At 51.4% G+C, this 22,541-nt stretch overlaps 1 protein-coding gene across 4 annotated transcripts in view; it reads right to left on the bottom strand.

The window, feature by feature from the left end:
• The window catches only part of PIGG (phosphatidylinositol glycan anchor biosynthesis class G (EMM blood group)), a 29,283-nt gene that overhangs the window by 1,134 nt on the left and 5,608 nt on the right, over nt 1-22,541 (bottom strand). For 3 of the 4 annotated variants that reach the window (XM_072947988.1, XM_031684897.2, XM_006213059.4), the window contains exons 3-12: nt 21,117-21,326; nt 19,681-19,869; nt 18,744-18,885; nt 15,893-16,105; nt 13,979-14,196; nt 13,336-13,617; nt 11,532-11,989; nt 9,108-9,299; nt 4,531-4,840; nt 2,015-2,178 (exon numbers count right to left, since the gene is read on the bottom strand). In XM_072947988.1, coding sequence (XP_072804089.1) covers nt 2,015-2,178; nt 4,531-4,840; nt 9,108-9,299; nt 11,532-11,989; nt 13,336-13,617; nt 13,979-14,196; nt 15,893-16,105; nt 18,744-18,885; nt 19,681-19,869; nt 21,117-21,326 — 2,378 coding nt within the window. Of the gene's footprint in view, nt 1-1,401; nt 1,502-2,014; nt 2,179-4,530; nt 4,841-9,107; nt 9,300-11,531; nt 11,990-13,335; nt 13,618-13,978; nt 14,197-15,892; nt 16,106-18,743; nt 18,886-19,680; nt 19,870-21,116; nt 21,327-22,541 lie in introns of all 4 variants that reach the window. The other variant, XM_072947967.1, reaches the window with a different exon arrangement.

The following is a 22,541-nucleotide window of genomic DNA, read 5'->3' on the forward strand; positions in this document are numbered from 1 at the left end:
AGAAAAGAAAGCCACACAAGGATGAGATGCACATGCTGCCCAGCGGGCGCCTGGTCTGCCCGGCCTGGTCTGGGGACACTGGCTCCAGGGTGTGTGCTAAGCAAACAGGGAGGCAGAGCCTTCCTGAAATGGAAGCAACCCCTCAGAGTGCACAAACATACTGCCACCGACAAACCATGACATAAAATTAACCTGCTCCCTTAAGGCAACTTCCTGAGATTGCGACTATTGCAAGACAGCAAGTTCCAGGCACCCTTCACTCTTATCCACCCCACAGACCCTCGGAGGTCAGGCTCCCAGATTCTGGTTAAGCCCAGTTCCAGTTCTGCCCCCCTGCCCCCCCACCTCCGCAGTGAGCCCACGGGCGGCATCTCTGTGGTCACAGCACTGCTGCGGCTCTCCTGCGCCCAGAGGACCCGCAGCCCCAAATGGCCTGCCCTACCCCTGGGCTCTCTCACCGCCCTCACCCTCAGCAGGAACATGCTCTGCTTATTTGCATGGGCAGTCTCCACTGGCTGTGGTCACTCCCACCTGCAGCCCCTCCTCCGGGATGGCGCATAACTGGTTCATTTCCCTGCTGCCCCCAACAGACTGTGAGCTCCTGGAGTGAGTCCTCATGCCTACACCACGGGTTCCACTTGGGACCCAGTCCATCAGGCAGGGGATCCCCAGAGAGCTGGGCCCTGGAGCATTACCTCCTCCCTTCCCAGGGCCACCGCACCAGCACCCAGCAAAAGAACCCCTGGGGAGAAGCTCTGTGAGCAACGGGCCTTGGCACGGGGCTCCGCTGCCCCTCTCCTAGGGGGTGTCGGGGTGTCTTACTCAGCCAGGAGCCTGCTGACCCCACTTCCTTCCTGACCAGACACTTCTATTTCACACATGGTGAACATCACCTGTGTAGAGGACTCTGACTTGGGTTCCTTCCACAGTAACACCCAAAGGGGTTACAATTCCCGTAACCTCAGCAAAGGACAGCGATGGCTATGTTTTTAACTGGGGTAGAGGAGAGGGGCCTGGGGGGGTGATGGGGACAGGAAGCCCCGTCCTCCCCTCGGCAACACTCCCAGAGGACTGGGTCACAGTGCGCTCCTGGGGCCTCCCTAACAGGCTGCACCCCATGGGTTCCACAGCCCACCCAGTGCAGCCAGTGCGTGGATGGAGGCCACGCCTGTGGACTGTGTATCCGAGTCTGCTACGGATTCACAGGCACTGCTGCTGACTGCAGCTGTGAGGTGGATGTGGCACTGAGGGAGCCCAGACGGACCCTGCCCTTCTCACACCCCCAGCACCACGCATGGGCCCCATTTCTCAGACAGGGGGCCGGCCTGCACTGGGGGCACAGCGTCTTCAGCCCATGCCCCACTTGGGCTGCTCTCAGACTGGCCCAGGCTCGAAGGTTACCTTGCAGACAGAACTTGGGGGCCCCTGCGTTGTGAAGCCCCCTTTCCCAGGAAGCAGTATATAAACAAGTAAGGGGGCACTGGACGTGACGGTGAGGATGCTGTGGAGAAAACAGAAGGGGAAGGATGGAGGAGGGAGCTTGCTGGGCAGGATGGTGGGGCAGGAAAGGAGCCCTCAGGGCTGGGGACCGTCGGCTGCCATGGGGGACAGCACCCCCTGGGGCATCCCCTCTGCACTGTCCAGGATCCTTTCTCCAGCAAAGATCCTGCTTTCTCATCTCCCACCTCCACCAGGCCACCAGCAAGCAGAGGAAGTGAGAAGGGAGTTTCCTTCCTGTGTCTCTGGAGGCCACACCTCAGTACGAGCTGGACGAGACCAGCAGAGGCCCGGCCATCCTGACACAGGGCCTGAGCAGCCCCACGCAGAACCGCCCCCACACCTGCCTCTGACCCACACGCTGTGGACTGTTCATTCTTATTTAAGGAAAAGGAAAGTGATGACAAAGACCTTTGAGCCCTTGGGTTTCAGACATCCTGTCTCTGGAACAGGAGTGGCTCTTCAAAACTGTCAACTTGCCACCAGAGTTTGCGTTAAAGACAAAGGAGAGCTTCACCTGTTGGTTTCTGAGCTCAGGAAGTTCACCAAGTGGCTGGCCCACAGCACGGGACCCGCGTATGTCGCAAATGCTGTCAAGAACACGGCTGGGATCTCCATGTAGGTGTCCAGGCCCACAAAGCCTGCCGAGATGTCCACGGTGGTGATGCTGTTTGAGTTTCCCTGCACATGGAAGAAACACGGCCGACCCAGCTAGTGTCATGACACGGCCACTAGCGACTGTGAGAGCCACAATCATGGTGACGTGGACACACAGGAGCCCCAGCTGCCCATCCACTCTTGGTCTGGGGTTGACCCTGGATGAGCTGCCCCTCCACCTGCCTGCCTTACTCCCAAGTGTGGAGGAGCAAGTGAAATGTCCCTTACCTTTGAGAAACTATATAAATGTGTCTGCAGACAACTATGGAAAATTTCAAACTTTCCCCAGCTCATCTAACTTAGACAGACACCCTGACCTCCCTCCTCAGGGACACTGTCTGAAGGCTGCACATGGCCCTGGGGGCTGAGGGTGGCGTTGCCACACGGCTCATTCGAGGGTGGGCGCTGCTGCTGGGTGGCAGAGGGCAGGCTGGCTGCTTGGTGTCTGGCTTATGTGTCAGACTCAAGATCCTGGCGGTCACTGCCCAGGCCCGGCCAGGAACAGGATAGCTCGTCCTGCACAGGAAGGGTGCGGGTTTGAATCCAAGGGCAGGGTCCACTTCCAGTCTTTGATACTGGTGTCCTTTCCTCAGACACTCATGACATTTACAAATCTGACAGCACAAATGTCTGTCCCGGCCCAGCGAAGGCCCTCCCGACCTGGAACTCTTTATCTGATGGCCCAGGACATGAGTCCAGACCCCACCGCCTCCTCCTTCAGCTGCATGTCACTTGGTGGTCACTGATGCAGGGGCCCCGATGCACACGGAACAGGTGCTCAGACCCCCAGTCTCCTCCCTCTCTGCCTCTTCGGCGCCCTGTCCACACTGGTTCCTTTGTCTTCTTCCTGCTCCCAGCTGGTGCTCTGGGACCACTGGGCATGCTCTGCATTTCCCCACGTCTGCGATGCCTGGGACCTTCGAACTTTCTTCTGATAGCTAAGAAAAAGCTGTGTCCTCAGTGGTAAAACACGTGAGGCACACAAAGAATGGCACTTGTGGTCCCGGCGCTCTGGTTGTCAGAGGGGCTGCCTTCCTGTGATGGGCAGCTTGGACCCCAGGGAGGCGGGCCACCCTCCAGGTTTGCACGGACCCCAACTCTGACTTCTCGGCAGGGTCCTGATGAAGGCCAGCTGGCGCTGAGAGCTTACGCACACGGGCTACCTCCTGCTTCTCACGCTGGTTCATCTAACCCTCAGAGCCCCTGAGAAGGAGGTGAATTACTTATGAGTTTATGACCCAATTTTACAGATGAGGAAACTGAGGCATGGCAAATGCCTGCAAGAGGCCTCCTAGCTCAGAGGTGCTGAGCACCAGGGTCAGGACAACCTGCCTGCAGCTCTGCTGGGAACTGCCACCCTGGATGCTGCAGGAGCGCAAGGCTGGAGACAGGAGCACGTGGGCTGTCAGGGGAGAGCTACAGCTGCAGTGAAAGGGAAGGAAAGAGGGGTCTGAGGCTCGGGGGAGGCTCAGGGGCAGGTCGGATCCCTCCTGCACTTACGGACCTACAGAACTTCACCCCCGCCCACTCTTGGGCTTTAGGAAACAGAAGGAAAAGCCACGCACCTGAGGTGAGTGTCAGGAAACCAGGGGAGGAGGAGATGAGGAAAAGGCCCTGGGCCAAGCTGGAGACACACTGAACCAGATAAGCCTCAGGGGTCTCAGTGGAGGAGAAGGGAGGAGCCAGTGACACAAAGGAAAGACAGACCTTCATTGTAGAGATGGGAAGACACAGACGCTCAGGAGGTTTGCAAAGTTCCTTGGCCAGAGAGCTCATGTGTCCACCCTCATGAGTGCTCCTTGGCCAGGGTGGTGACGCAGGAAGGCTGGGATGGAACTGCGTCCCTCCGAGGCCAGGAGCTGGACACTCTGTCCAGCTGCCCAGGCGCCATTCCAAGTACACAGGTGCATACTGAGGTCTACCCTGGAGGTCCCCTGAACTTGCCTCTGATGGGCCCTCAATACTCAAGAGAAGAAGTGACAAAACCACAGGGCCCTGGGGGATTAATGACCAAGTGGGGAGACCCAACAGTGCCCAGTGCTGACAGGCAGGGGTGGAGGACGAGAGCACAGTTATCATCCACCTCCGATAAATCATGGAAACATGATGTGCATCCCTGACTGCCCGTGTAATCAGACCCAGCACAGCAACTACATGTCGTCACCAAGGACGTCTGCCTTAAATGAGTAAATGTACTTTTTCTTATGAAATATATGTGAGGTTTAAGCATAATATACCACATCACACTGACAGCTCCTTCACTAGACAGACGTTATAACTTCCCAGCTTACGGTAAAATTTTCTCAAAGAAAACTAAGGACAAGGGACATAAAGAGTTATTGTTGTTTTCTACCTGCAGTGATCATGAACACCTACCTGAAAATAGAAGAACGCCTGACCAAACCAATAATGCATCACGGTGATCTCAGCTGCGTCGTGCCTCAGCGGCCTCCAGACGAATGTGGTCAGGATGGCCTGGACCAGGAGGCTCAGCACTAGGACGGGGAGGTTGTGTGGTCGGAAGAGCAGTGCTGCCAGAAGCACCAAGCCGCTGTACACCTCCCAGAGGCCCAGGGTCCTGGCTGCAGAGTCCGTGGGGATGACTTGAGATTTAAGCAAGTCTTTGGTGCCCGTGAACAGAATGCCAAGGACAAAGACATAAACAAAACGAGCTTCAGTAATGCCCCTAAAAAAGCAAAACAGTTAGATTCACTAGCACCAACTAGAAAAATTCAACCCACAATTTCCCTTGAAACCATGTGTCTACTGAACTGACTACGCAAGCCTCAGCACCTGCCCTCCAGGGACTCTCTGGCCGTAGGGGTGTCTGCCTCTGCACATCGGCTTCCCCAAGACCCCTGCTGGGGGCTGACAGGCCTGCCTTCTCCGAGCGGCTGGCCCTCTCTGTGAGCACTTCTCTGACAGAGCTGGCTTATGGGAAATCTTGCTCATTCGGCCCAAGGATCACCTGGGTACAAGACCAGAGACAAAAACCCCGTCCACCTGCTTCACACAGTTAATTTGAAAAACTGTTGCAGCAGGATAGGGTCCAGCTCTGTCAAGAACTTCCATAAATGCCAAGATACAACCAAGCATGTTCACAACCAAGCAGACTGAAGTTAAGTACTCGCATGTGTATACGGATACACACATACAGAGGTGCAGTCCAAGCTGTGGGGTCTGGAGAAAGGCAGGGCCAGGGTGGTCTGGGCTCTGCCCCTTGCTGACTCTGTTGCTGGGGGTGAGTTAATTACAACTTCTGATGCTCAGCTTTGTTACTCATAAAATGAGGAGAAATGGTACCTACACCTCACAAGGCTATCCTGGGAATTAAACAAGAGAACAAATGTAAAGTGTCTGGCACAGAGTAAATGTGAAATGTTAGTATGAATTAAGTATGTTACCACTTCATTTACAGCCATCTGTAGAGAATACAATTTACGACCCATACTGAAGAATTTTGTCTTATGAAACACATATATTCCTAAAACATGTTTAAATAAATTTCATAACTCAAACATTCTATACATACTAGAAAAGCTGATCATTTAAAATAATACAAAAAAGTAATACTAACTAAATAAAATTTTAAATGAAATAAGCACCCTAATAATGTATCTGTATCAAAAACTGAATTTTCCTGTATCAGATTTTCTTAGGAAATGAAATGGTTTACGCATTTTTAAAAAATTCCTTTTTCAGTGTGGTCAGTTTAATGTAAACAGTGGGACACACTCTCTCACGTGCCTGGCAGTGTGGGAACACCAGAGACTGACATGATGTGCTGAGTGCTAAGGACGGCCCACAGGGGTTACAGAAGGAGGAACCAGCAAAGGTTCAAGCAATGGGAGAAGTTCCAAAGAGGAAGGAGGCTGGGCTTTCTATGGAGGAAGGGCCAGGGTGGGCTGGATGGAGAGCAGGAGAGCGTGCGTCCCCCTCGCCTTCAGCAAGCCCACCTCCTGGCCCAGCCAGCTGGCTATGCCTGCACATGGAGAGCTGCCAATCAGGGCCTCCCCTCAAGCCAGGCCTGGGCTTCAGGGTGGAGAAGAAGGTCAAGAGTTAAGTGTAAAGGGCTCTAGAGCACACATGGACAGCAGCAGCTGGGGCTGACAGGAGAGAAGCAGCTTTTAGGCGATCTAGAACCAGGGAAGATCCAGAACCAGGGAAGATCCAGAACCAGGGAAGATCTAGAAACAGAATGGTTCTAGAATCCGAATGGACTTGGATCCAGGCTCAACCTAGAATGGAAGCATCTCACAAGAGGGTGAGAACAAGCAGTGCAGGTTAGGGAAGCGGGGCACTGCCTACGTTCTGGACACCAATGAGGTACAAGCCGTTGTATCCATGAAAGGTAAGTGAGAGACACTGAAATCAGGTGTGTCTACCTGAGAGAAAAGAGGAATTTACTCATATACCACACTCTGAGATTTAAACAAACACTCCATATTGAACCCCCTCACACTGACATCTAGCCTTGACATCTGTCCAGAGCCTCAGACTCTGAAGTGAACAGCCTTCAAGATGTCTCCCTACCTGACCTCCCTGCCTCAGGTGAAGTCCTGCCACTCTGCTGTCACCTCAGCCAGGCCCTCAGTATCACCCTGACTCCCCACACCAGTTGACACGTCCTGTTTCCAGGTGAGCCCCTTGTGCCCCTCGGCCACCCACATGACTTGATCATAGCCCTCAGAACTCACTCTGACCCTTTCAGAGATGACACCTGCTTTTCTTTCTCTCTAGAAAAGCAATACCAAACATTCAGAGAAGAGTTAACACCTATCCTTCTGAAACTATTCCAAAAAATTGCACAGGAAGGAATGCTTCCAAACTCATTGTACAAGGCTACCATCACCCTCATACCAAAACTAGACAAAGATATCACACAAAAAATTATAGGCTACACCAGAAATTGACACAACAGTATAAACTGAGTATACTTCAATACAAAACAATTTTTTAAATAATAAAATAAAAAACAAAGAAAAAATTTATAGGCCAATATCACTGATGAACATTGATGCAAAGCCTACAATAAAATATTAGCAAACCAAATTCAACGATACATTAAGAGGATCATACACTGTGATGAAGTGGGATTTATCCCAGGAAAGCAAGGATGGTTCAATATCTACAAATCAAAGTGATACGCCACATTAACTGAAAAATAAAACTGAAAAATAAAAATCACATGATCATCTCAGTAGACCCAGAAAATGCACTTGACAAAATTCAACATTCATTTATGATAAAAACTCTCCAGAAAGTGGGCACAGAGGTAACATACCTCAACGTAATAAAGGCCATATATGATAATCCCACAGCTAATATCACACACAATGGTGAAAAGATGAAAGCATTCCCCTAAGATCAGAAACAAAACAAGGATGCTCACTGTCACCACTTTTATTCAACATAGTATTGGAAGTTCGAGTCACAACAAACAGATAAGAAAAAAAAAGGGGGGGGGGTGGAAACCAAATTAGAAAGGAAGAAGTAAAACTGTCAGTGTTTGCAGATTCCATAATACCATACGTAGAGAATCTTAAAGACACCGCCATAAAATTACTAGAGCTCATCAATGAATTCAGTAGTTATAGGATACAAAATTAATAAACAGAAATCGGCTGCATTTCTATACACTAACAACAATCATAAAGAGAAATGAAGAAAACAATCCCACTGACAAGTGCCTCCAAACGAATAAAATACCCAGGAATAAGTGTAGCCAAGGAGGTGAAAGACCTGTACTAGGAAAACGATGCCACAATGGAAGAAACTGAAGACAACACACACAGATGGAAAGACACACCCTCTTCATGAATCGGAAGAATCAATATTATTAAAATGACCACACTACCCAAGGCAATCTACAGACTTACTGCAATCCCTATCAAATTATCAATGGCAGTTTTCAAGGAACTAGAACAAACAGTCTCAAAATTTGTAGGGAAACACAAAAGACTCCAATTAGCTAAAACAATCAAAGAAAGAGGAACAAAGCTGGAGGAATCATACTCCCTGACTTTAAACCATAAGACAAAGCTGCAGTAATCAAAACACACACACACACCCCTTCATGGAACAGAATGGAGAGCTCAGATGAACCCACACTTACATGGTCAGTTAAACTACAACCAAGGAACAACAAATAAAATGGGGAAAAACAGCCTCTTCAATAAATGGTGCTGGGAAAACTGGACAGCTACATGCAGAAGAATCAAACCATGCACAGAAATAAATTCAAAATGGATTAAAGACTTAAATGTAACCTGAAACCACCACCGTCGGCCACTTATGTGTTTTTTGTTATGTGCAACTGTAAGTAGCGCTCCAGAGAACACACCTGTATCCCCATGTCTGGCCTCTCCTCTAGTTGTATTTTTGACATAAATTCTATAAAAGCATGCCTGAGTCAGAGGGTTGGAGAAACACATTTGATGAACAGCCCTCCGGAACGGCCTCTGCTTGCACCAACCCACATCACCGTTAAAAACAGAGAAGCGGCCACTTAGACAGGCAGAAAGTGCAAAAAGCGGTATTCCTGATTCAGTCGGCATGAGCCGCCCCCTGCCAACAGGACTCACCGTAAATCCTGGGAAAGCTATTTTCCAGCTTCACCTCAGCAGCTAGGAGGCACCCACTCCTTACTATCCTCATTGCTTGCTACTTCTTGACGGAGCAAAACTGGATCCTGTAAATTCTTTATATTTTAAAGAATTCCTTATTTAAAAAATAAGCCTCAGTGACCTTACTCCTAAGTTATTTCTCTGTCTTCTACCAAAAAAAGGCAGCTAGCAGAATTGGTTCACTGAGGTGCTGTCAGATAGTAACTGCTGACAAAATCACAATTCACACAAAACTCTAGTGCTCTCAAGACTGCAACGGCAGTTTTTGGTACATAAAACGCTAGACCGGATCTAAAGGCAAATGCTCACATCTGCCAGTACACTTACTTTGAAATGTCTTTGTTGTCTTGTTGCCATGGGAACAGTACATTTCCAATGGCTGCCCGGTAGCAGTAGACGCCCAGCAGGCCAAACGCCATGGCCACTTTTGATGCAGGGGAGCACCTCCTCTGAACCAACGCAAAAATCATGATGAGGGAAAGTGCAGCCAGAACAGAGAGCTCAGCTTTATGATCAGAGCTGAAAAGAAATGGAGAATGCCCAAATTACTAGCGACTATGGCTAGCGATGTTACGGATCTACACCAAGTGCCTTCTAAGAACTGTGCTAAAAAGAGCTGATCTTCCTAAAAAGTGAAAAAGGAACCTGTTGGTTATTTAAATTCAAACAAGTTCTTCCAATGGAACAAATAAAGGGCTAGTCCCCTGCACTTCCACTGCTCGCTCTCAAGTGTCAGCCATCATCAGCTCCGCACCGGCCAGAATGGTGACATCTTTAAAACTGTGTCTGCTGTCTCTCCGGTGCCCTCTCTGGGGCAGCCCCACTTTCCCCAACCACAGGTGAAGAGGCTCTGGGCAGCTCACCCTACTCATGGGAGACACACACGCCCTGCTGCCAACCTCTTCCAGTCACTCGTAACGCAGATGGTCTCACATAAGTGTATGCCCCCTCCCAGGCGGGAGACTTTGGGGGGCAGTGGGGCACACAGCTGTCCAGGGCAGGCCAGTCCCCTCTCTCTACCTAGCCTTGCCCACCACCCCTGCTACCTTGGGGGCGCCTCACTGTGGAGGCATGGTCTTTTCTGTTTTATTCACTGCAGCCCTACTCACAGAGCCCAAACACTCAACAGTCTGCCAGGGGGTACACACTGATAGGAAAAACTGTGTGGGAAGATGCAGAAGAAAGGTGTAGCCAGTGTCAGGACATGGGTCCTGAGGACGGCAGATGAGGATGGGGGCCACACTGGGGCCTGGCACTGCCGGGTCCACTTCTTGTTGCTCTGTAAACTGTACGCTTTATGCAAATCCCAGATTGCTAACTGTCACAAATGACAACAGAGAAGGCGACTTTGGGGATCTCACGGCGGCTCTGCTGTGGAGAACACTGCAGCCTCTTCACAAACTGGTGGAAAGGGCTGGGGTCCAGTGTGCTGGAAGGGGATCCAGACCGAGATGCGGACATAGCTGCACCTGGAGAGGGGGCAGGGCTTGTGGGGGCACCACTGCATGCGCCTTATCTAGGGATGGAAATCAGCAGATCCTCCTGTGGTGTGTCGGTTTCCCAGGAGAGTAAGAAGTGTGGTCCCTGTGCCGCCTCAGCGCTCTCACCCTCACATGCTCTGGCCATGACACCCAGCAAGGCCTCTCACTCTTGATGATGCCCTAACTCCCCTCTGCCTCCTCACCCTAAGTAGGGATGGGCCATCATCCTCTCTTCAGGGCTGCTGTGAAAAGGAAATGAGCGGGCACACAGCAGGCACCCAAAAATGCTACCTGTGGTCACTGTGGTTGCCAAGGGTTTGCTAATACAGTTAATACTGGGGAGAAATTCACCACAGGAATTATTTAGCCAGAGGAAAAATAATTTTACAGCCTTTGAGGTACAATCCCAGGTATCTTCCAAAAAGGCTGTGCCAGTGTGTGGTCCTAGGACCCTCCAGTGCTCACCGAGACGTTATCCCTTCCTTTGGTTTCTGTACCTCATTAGTTATGAAATTGTGTGCTGTTATTTAGCTGAAGTTCCCTAATTTCTAGCAGAACTGAGCATTTTCCCTCTCTTTCCTTTGGCACTTCCTCCTCTAGGAATGTGTGTTATTCTCCTGAGTCCCCTTCCTGTTGGTAATTTTTACAGAAGTTCTTCACAGCAACCAGACAGTGACCTTCGTTTGTCTCTCTCGGAAACACTTTTTCATTTTGCTGTTCTCCCCTTTGTTGAGATTTCTAAGCCTTCGCTGACTGTTAAAATGCATGAGTTAGCCAAAGTCTCGGTCTTTTCTGCCCTAGTTTCCTCTCATTGCTTTACTTCTCTCTGTCTGCTGTGCTTTCTACTGGGCTTTCCAGCCGTTCGAGAGGCTTTGCAGGGCTGAAGGCTCACCCACTGGCTCCAACCAACACAGCTGCCCTTTTCGGGGGTGGGGAGAGAAAAGGGGGGTGGACACACGTGCCTTGCACCATTTGGGACAAGGCAGCAGGGACCAACTACACCCTTGCTGCAATTACCATTTTAAACTTGCAGGTTTTCAAACATGAACAATTACAGTGATTTTAGCACTAAAAAACCCCAACATATTAGGGCAGCCTCAAATAAATTCACCTTTCAACATGAATTCATGGTCATTTTTCTATTTCTTCAGGCCCCAAATACCATGTCTATCCTGAATATAAAAACTAGGCCTACAACTTGAAAAAGGAGACACTGCATATGGCCGGTCGGCTATGGGAGGTCTGGCCCGAGGCCATGCTCTGCTCTCACCTGGTGAGCCAGTGCCCCAGGTCAGGCCGGTGGGCCCACTGCACGCCCGTCTGGTTCAGAGACCGCAGCAGCCGGCAGCAGGTGAGTACCAGCCACGGGCTTGCCAGCACCATCCACCTCTCACAGCCGCTGGGCACCTCCACAGGAGAGGGGCCCTTGGACACCGTGTCGAGCTCTAGCACGCTGCAGCCAGCTCTCTTGGCCTGCAGGGCTGGCGTGGCACCTTCAGGTTCCTCCTCTGCGTGTAAGCCGTGCTGAGGCCCACAGTCGTCTCCCAGAAAGCAGCTTCTGCAGACTTCGCGACACAGGGCCAGGCACAGGGTGTTGACAAGGAAGTACCAGGTCTGGTGCTCCTCTTCGATGAAGCTGCTCGCACCCAGACTCAGGACATGGCCCACAGTCCCCAACAAGATAAGAAGATCTAACTCCGACCGCCTTGAGCTGGAACGAGCTGGAGTCTGCAAAAAGGAAACCGTGCTGTGTAAGGGGAGGTCTGGCTGAAAGGTGCAGCTGTCCTGCTGCAGGTGCCACAGAACACAGCCTGCTGTGGCAGACACCTGCTGGTTCCCACACAGGACCCCACCCAGCCTGCTCGGCGGAACGGCCCATCAGCCTGGGGTGCTGCAGGGAGGTCATGGGGACAGTAGGGCAGGCCTCCCCCTGGACTGCAAGCCCTAAGCTGAGTGACAGCGAGACTGAAGATGTCTGGACCCACATCGCCTCGACAGGGCCCGGGTCAGATGGCTCGCCCACCGGCTCCGGGACCCTTCCAGGCCCTCGTCCTTACCTTTTCAGAGTCGGTTCCCGCTACCTGAACTCAGAGAACCCCAAGGACATATTCCACCAAACCAGACATCTAATTTCCCCATGAATTTTCCTGAAATCCGGGGAGTTCCCACTTCAACAGTCAACTTTATTGAAATGACAAGGTTGGATCACAGGGCTATTCCTTACATATACTAACTTCAGGCATTTAAAGGTGAAGATGAGGACTTGACGCTGTCATTGGTAACAACTCAACATTCATTCTACTAATCGTGTGCAGCTAGTACACAATGGAGAGGTGCTGTGAACCTCGTCAGGCCCCGGAGAGCCCCACGTGTGAGCAGGGAGATAGGTGTTGTGAACGACAACACACCAGCTGCTCAGCCATGGGCACGTGGGCCGGGGGTATCTGCGGCCCCTGTGACGAGTCCCTGCACTGGGTCCCCTGGGCCCTGGGCGCTGTGGCCTGAAAGGACTGCCCATCTCCTCCTTGCCGCCCTGCCACCACAACCAGCTGATGCAGGAAGGTGTCAGAGGCTGAAGGCTGTAAGGATTCTAAAGCAAAGTGCCAGTCTCGGAAAGCAAACTGCATTTATGAAGCAGAATGAGGATAGGGTCCGAGACTCCTTTTGACCTCCCTGGAGTGTTAAGGGGTTGACGCCTTCCTCCCGGTAACGCCCTTCCCTTGGCTGCGCTCAAATGCAGCCTCTGATTCAAACACTTCCCCATCAGTCAGTGGCCCAGCAGCTGTGTGCGGTCCCTGGGTACAGTCAGGGGACTTGTCTCTTCAACTCGGATGGAAGCATGAGACCCGACAACACAGGTCTGAGAGACTAAAGTCAGGGTGCTCAGGGGCCTGGGAGACCTGCTGCTGTGAGCACATCCTGTTGGCTTCTAGGAAGGGCAGGCCCCTTTCCTCGGCTCCCACCAGCACTGTGCCTGGTCCACACCAGGGGTTCAACCAACGTCTGATCAGCTGAAATAACCTGAAAAGGCCTACCCAAAAAGACACTGCTGTGTCTGCAGGGCCCAGCCCTACCTGACTCAGAAGCTTCCCACGGGCGAGCGTCTTGGCGAGAGCAGATGTGACTGCACAGAGCAGCGTGGAGATCAGCACCATCACTCCACCGGCTGCCGGCCACGAGAGGCTGCACAGGTAGCACTGACTGCCAGCAGAGGTGCACACGATGACATGCAGGGCCGAGAGAACCAGGAGTACCAGGTAAAAGAGCAGCGAAAACACAGGCGACAAGAGAGGGACATCCAGCTCAGCCTTGCTGCTCAGCGCTTGTGGGACGCTGAGCAGGAGCAGGGTGAGAACCTGGAACAGGAACACAACAGCAGCGTCAACGGCTGCTGGGTGTGGAGAAGCCTGCATAGAAGAAGCCCGTCTCTTGACCCTGCGTCATCGTTCAAATGGCAGAAACTGAAAAGAAAGCAGAGACCCAACACACACGATTTGTCATGAGCTGCCAGGAAGGGGCACCGAGTGGTGTGGAGCAGGGCCCTGGGACACCTGACGACATCGGGGTGTCAGGACGCCCCACGAAAGTCTAACAAGCAGAGACACTCACTTCTCCCTTTTCAGAAACACTGATGCTGCATATCCTTCAAACTACAGAATCCTGGCTGATATGCAATCGGCCTGCCAGCCAAGCCCCCACTCCACACGAGGACCATACCTCCAGAACCACGACAGTCCCCACCACCATGGAGTAGACGTCGTACTGGGCCATTTGTCTGCTCAGGGACAGGCTCAGGGTCCTCAGGGCATCCAAGTACTGCCTGCGCAGCTTGCTTCCCAGGTTGAAAAGGACTTCTGAGGAGCTCTCCTCCAAGTACAGCCTGATCCAGTTCCCATGCAGCCTCTCTGATACTTTAAACTGCTCGAATCCAGGGTCTGACAAGAAGAGAAGGCGACGTACGCAGATCACAGACATGCCACCCACGTCCATTTCACAGCATTCCGTTACTTACGGCTTACAACAAAGCCTGACACCTGACTGCCCCTTGGGGGGCGGTGGTCAGCGACACCTTCAGTAAAACTGCAACATCTAGCGATGCTGGCCTAGGCTCTGACGCCAGCTCCTCCCACGGCCTCGGCACACAGCCACGCACAACACCCCGCAACTTGGCCCCGTCTTCCCCTGCCTCCTGCTTACCTCTCTCCCCTTCTCTCTCCACTTGCTTCCTCAAGGTGCAATGTTAAAATAACCCAGAAAGGCACTGCACTAAGAGGCCCTTGGCTTTACAAAATCTTTCCAACCCTCAGGCACTGAGCACGGACTGGGCAGGAGTGGCCTGAAGCCTCCTCCACTGCGTCCACTTTTCCGAGGGGGGCAGGCCACCCCCACCCCCATCAGCTCCCTTCTCACTGTGTCCCTTCCTCACAGTCTCTCCTGGGAAGCCCCTCCTACCCCAACGCTGAGCTAAGTCCTCACTCCAGGGCTGGCCACAGCCCGTGGACAGAGCCCAGCCCCGGCAGCCGCTGGTTCCCTCTTCGGGACAGCAGTGAACCAACCCCTCCTCACACAGCCGCTGAGATCCTCACCCGTCGGACGGCTCAGTTCTCAGTTCCTCACTTCACTTTACCTTGAGCAGCATTCAACACACCCTCACACCCTCCTTCCTGAAATCCTTTCTTTACTTGGCTTCCTCAACAAGCCTGCCCCCGACCCGCGAAACACACACAAACACACACACACACACACAGCCTTGCAAACACGTCCTTCCTCCAGCCTTCTCTCCCTCGATCATGGCCACTGCATCCTTTCACTGCTCAGCTGAGAACCCCAAGTTGTTCCTTACACCTCTGGTTTGCATGCACCTTATATCCAGTGCATCAGCAAATCCTGTTTGCGCTACCTTCGAAATGTAGCGAGAATTCAACCATTTGTCCCAGATTCCACTACCTGGGCCCTCCCTCCCTCATCTGTCTCTGAAGTCACACGGGCACCTGAAAGAGTCTCTGAAAATGCAAGGGGAACACGTCAGGCTCTGCACGGAACCCGGTAGTAGCTCCCACTTAACTTAGAATGGAAGTGAGAAACCTTCAACCCTCAGGCCTCAGGTCCTTCTGCCTGCCCCCAGTTCACTCTGCTCCAGACACTGTGGCCCCCGGTCACTCCATGAATGTGCCGGCAGGTCCCCAACACTAGGCCTTGCGCCTGCCATGACGCCCCTGCCAGGCTCCCAAGCCAGACTACCCCGATGCCCTCACCGCCTGCACCCCTCTTCCACCTTCAGCCTTTTCCTAAGGCACTGTCACTGTCCAACACTTACTGTCCCCTTTCTGTCCTCCCTCTGGACAACTGGCTCTGTGAGGGCAGAGCTCTTGTGCTGTGTCTTGAGTGCGTTCCACAGTACCTGGCCAAACAGGACACTGAAAAAACTCAACATTTGCTGAATGAGTAAATGTATGAAAGAATCAGCTTTAGACAAGTGCATCTGCAGGCACCACTAGTGGCCACAGTCAGGGCCCTGATCAAACAGAACACACAGCCTGACTGCTGAAGCCCCACCACGGACACACCAGGACAATGCCAGGCACGCAGAAACACAGTGCAACAGGTGTCAGCAACTGTTAACTGGCTCACCTTTCTTATAAGATGGTACATTCTCTTGCAACAACTTGCTAAGCTGTACTGTATTTAAATGCAAAAATCTCAGTTGTTCTCTCATTGGTTTTCCTTCTACAACTGGGAACAGGAGACTGCCCACACTGTTCTCTGGAATCGGCAGACCAAGCCCTATGGACAGGGTTGCAGCTAAGTCAGTCTGCTGGACGTGCTTTGGGTGTCTGATGTCACCTAGAAGAAAGGAGACGGTTTAAGTGACAGGCTCGAGGGTGTGTATGATGGTAGTCACTCCTGAATCTGACCTTCTACAGCAGTGTAAATCAAATCACCCATCTCCACAAACTGTTCCGTGTAGATTCAGACAGAAATCACCTCGTTGTTTTCTATGTCAATAAATTTACACAACACTCACTGTACGCGGAGCCTGGTGCCTTCCCCAGAGTAGCACATGTACAAGGGAGGGATACTAGCACGAGGAACTCTGTAACGCGTGGTTTCGGAGTGTGGGGTAGACACTGAGGTAGAGGGAGCCCAGTGGATGCAGAGGCACATTCACTTTGGAGAGGTCAAGTCAACCCCCCCGCCCCTCTGGATTCAGAGCATGCACACAGCCCCCCAGAGAAGCTGATGGGTGAGACCAAGGACAAATGTGAGAACAGGCTGAGGGGCTGTGGATGATGGGGTCAGGCCACGTGAGGAAAAGCTTGTCACCTGGAGGACCTGTGGGAGGCCCGGATACGGTGAGTAATGGGGAACGCGGCTCAGGACAAAGCAATGAGGTAGGCAGGGAGCCTCACGTAGGAGTTTCACTGTATGTGAGGTTCAGCTACTGAAAGGTGGTATGTGTGGGAGATGGGGCTGGCCCAGCATGTGGAAGGAGCAAAGGAGGACACCAGGCTTCTATCCTAAAGAACGGGGAGTGGGGGGCAGACCAGAGGTGCAGTTATCCCACGCACTTCAGGTGTGGGAGGGCCACACAGGTGCGTCAGCAGGCAGCTGGGCAGACAGTCTAGACAGAGGAAAGAGGAGACAGCTGGAGGGACAGATGTGACAGCTGTGCCCCTCCCATGGAAGTAGACGAGGTCTACTGGAGTGAGGAGTGAACGCAGAGTGAAAGAGGCCGCCCAGAAAAGAGGCGAGGGCACTAAGCCCGCAGAGACGACACGACCCGGGAGAGGTCAGAGGGAAACCGGACAAATGGGAGGCCCCAGGGTGGGGGGTCAGCCTGCCCACTGGAACTGAGGGGTCTTGAGGGAGGGAGCCAGCGTCCAGCGTGGGAACACTCGTGAGGCCTAGATCAAGGGTGGGGAGCCAGACGGCCAGCCAAGTGCAAAGGGCTGGTGAATCTGAGCCAGAGAGCCACGGGTAGGCCCTCGAGCTAGTCCTGTGACTTGCTGACACTGCTATTCAGTATATAGGTTCAAATAATGGACACTCTTTAAAAGTTTAATTTTTTATGTTTCTCTCAATTTGCACACGCGGTTCTGAAGTCTCTAAGCTGCCAGCACTTCTTATGAACAGTTCCAGACACCTAGGCCGTGACAGTCACACCACAAAATTCCTGAAAAGAATATTTGTATTTGAAGAATCAGGGCAAGAGATGTAAAGTCCAAAGCTTGACCGGCCCTCACGCTGTTAGTTTTCATCCTCACACCGCTCAGGGTTTTCAAACTTAAACTGCTTCCAAAAAGGTTGTTTTTAAAACTATAATCAGCTCATACAACTTAATAAGAAAAAACCAAACAACCCCATCCAAAAATGGGCAGAAGACCTAAACAAGCATTTCTCCAATGAAGACAGACAAACGGCCAACAGGCACATGAAAAAATGCTCAATATCGCTAATTATCAGAGAAATGCAAATCAAAACTACAATGAGGTGTCACCTCACACCAGTCAGAATGGCCGTCATTTTAAAGCCCACAAACGATAAATGCTGGAGAGGCTGTGGAGAGAAGGGAGCCCTCCTACACTGCTGGTGGGAATGCAGTTTGGTGCAGCCACTGTGCAAAACAGTATGGAGATCCCTCAAAAGACTAAAAATTCACTTATCATGTGATCCAGCAATCCCACTTCTGGGCATACATCTGGAGGAAACTCTAATTCGAAAACACACATGCACTATTTACAATAGCCAAGACATGGAAACAACCTAAATGTCCATCGACAGATGACTGAATAAAGAAGGTTTGGTATATTTATACAGTGGAATAGTACTCTGCCATAAAAAATAATGCCACTTGCAGCAGCATGGATAGACCTGGAGATTGTTATTCTAAGTGAATTAAGCCAGAAAGAGAAAGAAAACTACCATATGATATCACTTATATGTGGAATCTAAAAAAAAGACAAACGAACTTACTTGCAAACCAGAAGCAGACTCTCAGACACAGAGAACAAACTTACAGTTGCCGAGGGGGAGAGGGTGGGAGGGGATAAAATGAGAGTTAGAGATTTGCAGATGCTAACTGATATATATAGAATAGATGAACAGTAAATTTATACTGTATAGCACAGGAAACTATATTCAATATCTTGTAGTAACTTATGGTGAAAAGAGTATGAAAATGAATATATGTTCATGTATAACTGAAGCATGGTGCTATATACCAGAAATTGACACAACACTGTAAACTGATTGCACTTCCAAAAAAAACACACAAATATATATATATATATATATATATATATATATATATATATATATATACACAAAATAAATAAAGAATCCTAAAAAAATTAATTGAAAAAAATAAAACTAAAATCAAGTGGTAAAACAAAACAAAACAAATTTATTTAAATTAAAAAAAATCAGACTATAGAAAATGGAGAAAATACAGTTTTAGAGTTAAACGTCCCCAGAGTCTCACCATGTTTCCTTCCAAATGCAGAGCTGATTAGGACCAGAGGGGTGTTCACTTCCTCCGGGGAAGAGGCCCCATGACCCCCTGTTTCAGCCATGCCGTGGTCCGCACAAAGAACCAGCAGATTGGGTACCAGAGTCTCTCTCTCCTGCGAAGTAACGGAAAAGTATTTCCAGTGTACCCAGACCGAGGAAGACACACCATCTTGTTAAGAAAACAACTTCAGATTTTAGTTTTATTTTATAAATTGTAGCTCTTTCTAAGTGAGTTGGTTTTCCTTTTTTTTAACCTAGGAGCTCATTGCCAGATCAAGGGTCAAAGTCAAGTGAATTGTAAACAAAACAGATGGAATCATGTGGAGGTCAGAGCACAGAAGGGCTGTGTTCAGCCTCTCAGGGCAGAGGATCTGGGTTTGGTTTCTGTCTCCGTGACTCCAAGCTGTAGGAGCCGGGGCCCCCGCCCCCTTGTCTGTCAAACAGAGCCACCCCTGGGGCCCAGCAGCGGCCGCGGCTGCCCCTGGATTTGCCTGTAGGCTCTGGCTTCCATCGCTGCTTCTCAGCCTGGAACACACCTGCACAGGTGGCGCCTTGGCCCTACCACCCCCTTCAATCTCTGCTCACAACTCACACATCCTCAAGGACCACTGCTCTCAACACACCATTTTAAATTATGGCTTTTCTCTCAGATTCTGTGCCCAGAGAGGGACGGTGGCAGAGGAGGCACTCAGGAAACATCTGTGATGAACAGGGAGAGGTAAGAGCTGCTATTTCACAGGGCTGCGGGGAGATGGTGTCAGCACAGGGCACCTGCTCGTAGGTGAGGGCTGCTTGAGTGCCGGTGGGGGTGAGGTTCACGCAAGGTCACCCGACTTCACGTTAGGAGCTTTACTTCCTCTAGGAAATACTGGCGCCCTGACACCCAAGGCCCACGCAGCGCACCTCACCTCGGACAGCAGCGAGGTGTGGACCTTCATCAGGACGCCGTCCATCTCGCTGAGCTTGTGCCCGATCAGTGGGCTGCTGGGCCCAGAAATGTGGCCGATGTGGTCCAGCCCGAGGTAGTGGAGGATTAACATGTCCCAGTCCCGCCTTTTTAATACTTTATCCAAATGCCTTGTAACATTATCATCCACCTTGATAGGGGAAAAATTACACATGAAGAACTCCCTGAAGTCCCCTGAGTTCACCCTTCAAGGGAAAGGGATGTGGTTGTTATAAAAATGAGGGGTTTATGTTAGGTAACTGGACTCATGGGAGTTTGAAAAGACTTAAAAAAAGAAACCCCCAAGTAAAAACTGTCTTTAAAAATGTTTGCATTAGCTTAAGCTTTCACTAATACTGTTTTTAATGTCTCTAAGCTGTAGATAGGACAAATTGTAATTCAAATGAACATGGGCTGTTCTGACAAAACAGTTTCGTGGGGTCACTACCAGAGCTTAAGCGGAAGTAACCAGTGACCAAGTTCAACAGGTGCCAAGTTGCTATGAGGCTACTAAGGGCAGTGAGCTAAGACAGGGCAGCACCCAGAGTGCAGGGGAGGAGCAGGGGCAGCTGAGGGCATCTCGTGTGCCTACAAGGCTGTTCCGAAGAAGGCACGCAGCCCTCGGTGACTCGCAGTTACAGCCCCTGACAGAGCTTCAGCCCCGTCAGCCTAACTCTTCACCTGGCCCCTCCCTCCCCATGAAAAACCTACTACAGAGAGAAGAACTTCAGAGTGTACACACAGGATGGGCAGTAACTGCTGTGTTCACACTGCTCGGCTTGGTGTGGCAGGACTGCAGATGTTCCCCCAGGCCCAGCAAGCAGGCAAGGGTGGTGCGAGGCATCCACCCAACGCCAGCCCAGGTGTGTGGGTGCCTCTGCCCTGTGGGCCTCCCTCCGCCCCCGGGCCAACTTTCTCACCGCAGGTTGAATCACGTTTCTTTTTTCCTTGTTGGAGGCTGCATGCCCAGCACAGGGCTGCCACCTCTCAGGACCAGCTCCACCCAACTCACTTCTGCCCTCTTGCCACTGCACAGTGAGGAGGATCCCAGACCGACCATGGGGTCCTCGGGCTCTGCCTCGTACAGATGCTGCCACCCCATACTGTCCACTGGCAAAGGCCCCACTCAACTGTCAAAGCTCAGATTGAGCGGTTCCTCCCAGGAGGCCTCCCCAACCTCAGCACCTGTGAGCAGCAGGTGAGCAGCTGGCCTGGGCTCCGGCTCAGAGCACTACGCTCGCACCTGCGTCAGGATTTACGTTCCTTGCCTGTAGCTGGTTACGGAAGGAACGGTTGTTCCAATTCCTCCATACTGTTCCCAACATACTAATAGAAGCCACATACAGAACAATGTTGCCTCTCACTAAGTAAGAGGGCATATTTTTCTTAAAAACTGACCTCTGTATAATCTGATACGAAAAATGAGGTTGTTCCATCATATTCCACAAAATGCTTTGGAAATAATTTCACCCATGTTTCATCCCCATAAAAGACGATTCTTTTCCCAGCTGCTCTTGCCCGTGAGATCACGCTGTCTTCCAGCAGTGTGGGAGAATTGAGGTTCCTGACGACATCGATGAAGCCGGGGAGGCTCCCTGTCATCAGCGCCTGCAGGAGACATTCAGGAATCAGACCCGTAATCAAGTGCAGAGTGGGAGCAAAGATGGTTTCACGAATGAGGCGAGCACAGGGCTGGGGCAACCCCAGGACCCAAAGCTGGGTCAGTGTTAGGACAAAGAGGGAGAAGCTGCAGATACCGGGCAAAACCAGAAAGCTCAACAGTGGAGAAGCGACCATACTTCAGCTGATGAGAGGATACCGAGGAGGCCGTGGGGCAGCCAGACGACGTGGCGGCCACAAAAGCAGCTCTGGATGGTAGGAGCTGGAGCAGACGGCCGGGTGTGTGCACTGCGAACACGGACCCACTGTCAGGTCTGCTCCACGTGACACGCAAACTCCACGCACTAACCCTAAAGGCCGCTGATTCCAGCGTCCACCCAAGAGGACAGCTCCTCACACGCTCAGGGAGGAAAGCAGTCTCCAAACGTGAACTCTCAGGAACTCTCACAGTAAAATGGCCCAGGGCCGCTGGTGGGACCCCGCCCCCAACTTGGCACCGTAATTTCTTGGAGAAGAGGGTGGGTGTGACGTGTCCTCACGCCTTTCTGACACAGAATTAAGTCAAAACTTCCCTCATTTTACCTCAGTCTCTGTGATCTGCAGTTAGCAGGCAACCCATGACACTAGCATTCAGGGGCCTGTGTGATGGAAATTAACAGGAGTCTGGATAATGCCAACAGGCGTAATAATTTTGCCAAGACTTCTTTAACAGCAAATTAATACAAATAGAAATTAATCCTGGACTTCGGGAACGAGGAGCTCAGCAAATCCTCTCCCCTAAGAACGACAAAATTGGATAAAACTGCCGAAAACAACCATTTCAGGACTTTGAAAACTCAGCAAGGATATACACAAATTGAAACGTTCTTATTCAAGACAAACTTGCGAATTTTGGTAAGAGCTATGCGTACCTGTGGTGTTTTAACTCGGGCTGCTCCTCTCCCTGACACCCAGCAATGAGGCAGCCATGACAGCCAGGAGGAGCCTCCCCGATCCTGCCCTCCAGCGAAAAGTCCCCTGCCAGGGACGAGGTGAACACAGGGAAGGCCACCGTCACAGTGCCTGGAGGCTTCTACGCTGGCTGTAGTAAGAGACCAGCAAAAAACTGAAAAAGGGATCCTGGGGAACAGGACAGCTATGATGGACTTCCATGAGCTCCCACGTATTCCTGGAACCCGGAAGGCCGCGTGAACACACAGGGCT

Source organism: Vicugna pacos, chromosome 2, assembly GCF_048564905.1.
Source record: "Vicugna pacos chromosome 2, VicPac4, whole genome shotgun sequence".
NCBI lineage: Eukaryota > Metazoa > Chordata > Mammalia > Artiodactyla > Camelidae > Vicugna > Vicugna pacos.